At 44.2% G+C, this 3,707-nt stretch overlaps 1 protein-coding gene across 1 annotated transcript; it reads left to right on the top strand.

The window, feature by feature from the left end:
• The first annotated feature begins 610 nt into the window (after nucleotides 1-610).
• On the top strand, nucleotides 611-2,591 carry LOC143583651 (uncharacterized). The gene is made up of 2 exons (XM_077065899.1): nucleotides 611-1,342; nucleotides 2,385-2,591. Exons 1-2 carry the CDS (start codon nucleotides 611-613, stop codon nucleotides 2,589-2,591), a joined length of 939 nt encoding a protein of 312 aa, XP_076922014.1.
• Nucleotides 2,592-3,707: the final 1,116 nt, after the last annotated feature.

Genomic DNA, 3,707 nt, shown 5'->3' with positions numbered 1-3,707 from the left:
GATTGGTTGAAACTTGGAAGTTTATATGGATGACTTGGTAATCAAAAGCATTGAGGAAGATCAAATGTTGAGAGACATCGAAGAGACATTTGAAACCTTAAGGAGTATCAAAATGAAGCTGACTCCAGCCAAATGTTCATTCGGGATGGAAGAAGGAAAATTTATTGGAGTAATTGTTACTGATGCGAGTTTCAAGGCTAATCCGGATAAAATCCAAGTCGTAGCCCACATGCCTTCTCCTTCCTCCCTCAAAGAGGTTCAGACACTTAATGGTCGATTGGTTGCCTTGAATCTCTTTTTGGTGAACCATGCAGCTAAATCCTATCCGTTCGTCTCAACACTAAGAAACTGCCTCAAGAAGGCACAATTCAAATGGATCCGGAAGCTGAACAAGCTTTTTTGGAAGTCAAAATGCGCCTAATGGAGTTGCCCACTCTAACAGCACCTTCCTCGGGGAACCTTTGACGTTGTACTTATCCGCCTCCGAAATTGCCATTGGAGCTGTACTCTTGACGGATAGAAAGAACGTTCAAACAACGAACTATTACGTCAGCAGAACACTATCAGACCTGGAAACCAAATATTCAATGCTGGAAAACTCGTTTTAGCAATGGTCTACGCTGCTCGACGTCTCCGCAAGTACTTTCAGGGGCACCCCATCAATGTGTTAACTGGATACAAACTCAAGAACGTTCTGAGTAAGCCGGAATTGTTTGGGCGATTGGAAAAATGGGTCATCGAGCTGGGTGAACATGCGATAGAATATAAAACCAGGCCAGTAACTAAGGGGCAAGTATTGGAGGACTTTGTCACTGAGGTCCCGCAACACAAAGAGAAAGAATGTTTGATTGAGCAGCAACCCCAAGCACCTTCGGAACAAGGACAAATTTGGTCACTGTTCACGGACGGGGCTTCAAGCAGTGAGGGATCTGGTGCATGCCTCAAGCTAGTCAATCCTGAAGGCCATGAATTTACATACGCCATAAAGTTAGACTTCAAGAGTACTAACAACGACGCGGAGTATGAAGCTTTCCTGGCGGGCCTACAGATAGCCAAAAAGCTTGGGGTAAAACATTTTGAAGCTCGCGTGGATTCCATGTTAATTGCGGGACAGATCAATGGCACATACGAAGCAAAAAATAACGTAATGGCTTCGTACATGTCACAGGTGAAAGATTTGATGCTTCAGTTTTCTTCATGCAAAGTAATTCACATAAAACAAAGCGAAAACAAGTCAGCAGATGCCCTTAGCAAGTTGGCTTCAACGAATTTCGAACACTTTGCTAAGGACATTCGCATTGAAATATTGGACCGCCTATCCGTCCCGCAACATCAAGTCTTGGTAATTCAAACGAGAGTAGAATCTTGGATGACGCCCATCATAGCATACCTGTCATCAGGAGCTCTCTCGGAAGAAAGAATCGCAGCTCGGAAAATAAAACACAAGGCCTTGAACTATCAGATGCATGACGGTGTTTTATACCGACGTTCCTTCCTCGGTCCACTACTCAGATGTGTGGATGCCGAGGACGCGAACTATTTAATCAGAAAAGTTCATGAAGGCATCTGTGGTCTTCACGCAAGCCCGCGAATGGTCGTAGCGAAGCTGATGAATGCCTGATATTACTGGCCGGGAATGCATCTGGACGCTGTGCATGAAATCAGGAAGTGTGATTCATGCAACGTCATGATCCCAACATGCTACGACCAAAAAATGAACTAGTTCCAGTCACTTCTGCCTGGCTGTTCCAGAAATGGGCTATTGACATAACGGGACCTTTCCCTGAAGCCCCGGGACGCGTCAAATTTTTAATAGCAGCCATCGACTACTTCACGAAGTGGGTGGAAGCCAAACCAGTTGTGTCCATAACAGCGGCAAGTGTTAAGAAATTCCTTTGGGAAATCATAATCTACCGGTTTGGTCTTCCGTTGGAACTGGTGAGTGACAACGGTACTCAGTTCGCGGAAATGGGCTACAGGAATGGCTGAAAGAACTACATATCTCCCAAATCTTCACATCCTTAGCCCATCCGCAAGCGAATGGTCAGGTTGAGCGAACCAACCGGACAATTAAGGAAGGAATCAAAGCAAGGTTAGGAACTAAACGGATGGGTTAGGTTGACGAGTTGCCCCATGTACTTTGGGCCTTCCGCACCCAAAAGAATTTTAGTAATTCTGAGACCCCCTTTAGTCTAACCTACGGCACAGAGGCCATGATTCCAGCCGAGATTGGAATCCCATCCGCAAGAGTTCTATTGAACGATGATAATGATCATGAACTCCGGATGAACCTTGACCTCCTCGAAGAGAGAAGGGAACTGACATCGATCCGCGAGCACAATTATAAACGCCAACTGCAAAAATATTATAACTCGCGGATCCAGAATTGCGAGTTCGATGCGAGAGACTTTGTCTTCCGCAACAATGAAGCCTCCGGGCAAGAGCCTCTGGGCAAATTGGCCCCAACTTGGGAAGGACCTTATAGAGTTAAACCAGTATTATCTAAAGGTGCTTATAAGTTGGAAAAGTTGGACGGGACTGAGGTCCCTAGAACTTGGAACGGAGCCCAATTGAAGAAGTGTTACATATAGTACGATTTTCCTTTTTGGCCTGCGTGCCCAAAGAAATTAGCAGAAAACATGTAATTTCATCTTTTGTAATTCGGCATTATGCCTGATCTATGGAAATTTTGTATCAGTCACATGTAATATGTATGTAATCCTTTATTGACAAACAAGAAGATCCTACAAACACTTATATTATGTGAAATAAGACAAAGTATACCGGATGGAACAAGGCTTCTTTATATATGCAAATGGGATAACAACAAAATTGATAAGTTACAATACTAAAAAAAAAGAGAAGAAAAATATATATACAGAGGAAGCTATGCCTATGATGTCACGCCTTCGTGCTCCGCGTTTTCGCCTTTCGCATCGTTCAGGTCATCCTCATCTTCCTCAGCAAGACCAAGGAGATCTTTTAACTGATCTATGCTATCCTCCTTATCCGCAAGCTCAGATATCTGCTCCGCAAGAGAAAACTTTAAAGTATCAAAAGTTTTTGTTTTCTGAACAATTATGGTAGCAGTATCTTGGCCGTACAAAACATATTCTTCCGGAAGCTTGGATTCTAAAGCAAATTTGTAGCCTTCCTGGAAGCCTATTTGACGTCTAGCTTGTGTGGACGCATTCAAAAGAATGGTGACACAATCCCCTAGTTCATCACTCGCTCGGACTTGGGTGATAACCTGGCAAATAAAATGTAAGCAAGTGTTTCACGAGTGATCATGACAATATAAAAACACAGTTACCTGGGGATTCCTTCCGCCAGCAGCCATTTCTTATCCGCCTTAGCCCGGACAAGCTCCATTTTATGGCCGGCACATTCTAAAGCTTGTTCCTGGCTCTTAGCAGCAAGATTAGCCAAACGCTTATCTTTGGCCGTTGATTCAGCCTGTAGAGTTCTGACTAACTCAGCTTGTTCATCCAATTGCTTTTGGAGAATAGCTTTGGCTTCTTCAGCGACAGAACGAGCCGCCTTCTCTTCCTCCAGCGCACGACGGCTCTCCTTGACCTCATCCATGGCTTCAAGGGTTTCTTTCTTGGCGTCTATCACTTTAACTTCAATCTCCTCCCATGCCTCATTCATAACCAACCAGTCTTGGCATATCTCTTGACATGTGGAAACCGCATTCGCCATGCAAT

Source organism: Bidens hawaiensis, unplaced genomic scaffold, assembly GCF_021521415.1.
Source record: "Bidens hawaiensis isolate Kalapana, Puna unplaced genomic scaffold, B.hawaiensis_p1.1 tig00032485_1, whole genome shotgun sequence".
Lineage (NCBI taxonomy): Eukaryota > Viridiplantae > Streptophyta > Magnoliopsida > Asterales > Asteraceae > Bidens > Bidens hawaiensis.
This window is presented reverse-complemented; position numbering and strand designations above follow the sequence as displayed.

Excerpts from the sequence above, each read along its gene's own strand:
- LOC143583651 (XM_077065899.1), top strand. The coding sequence starts at position 611 with ATGGTCTACGCTGCTCGACGTCTCCGCAAGTACTTTCAGGGGCACCCC. Across the intron at positions 1,343-2,384 it reads TCCCGCAACATCAAGTCTTG|AATTGCGAGTTCGATGCGAG; the intron begins GTAATTCAAACG and ends TCGCGGATCCAG.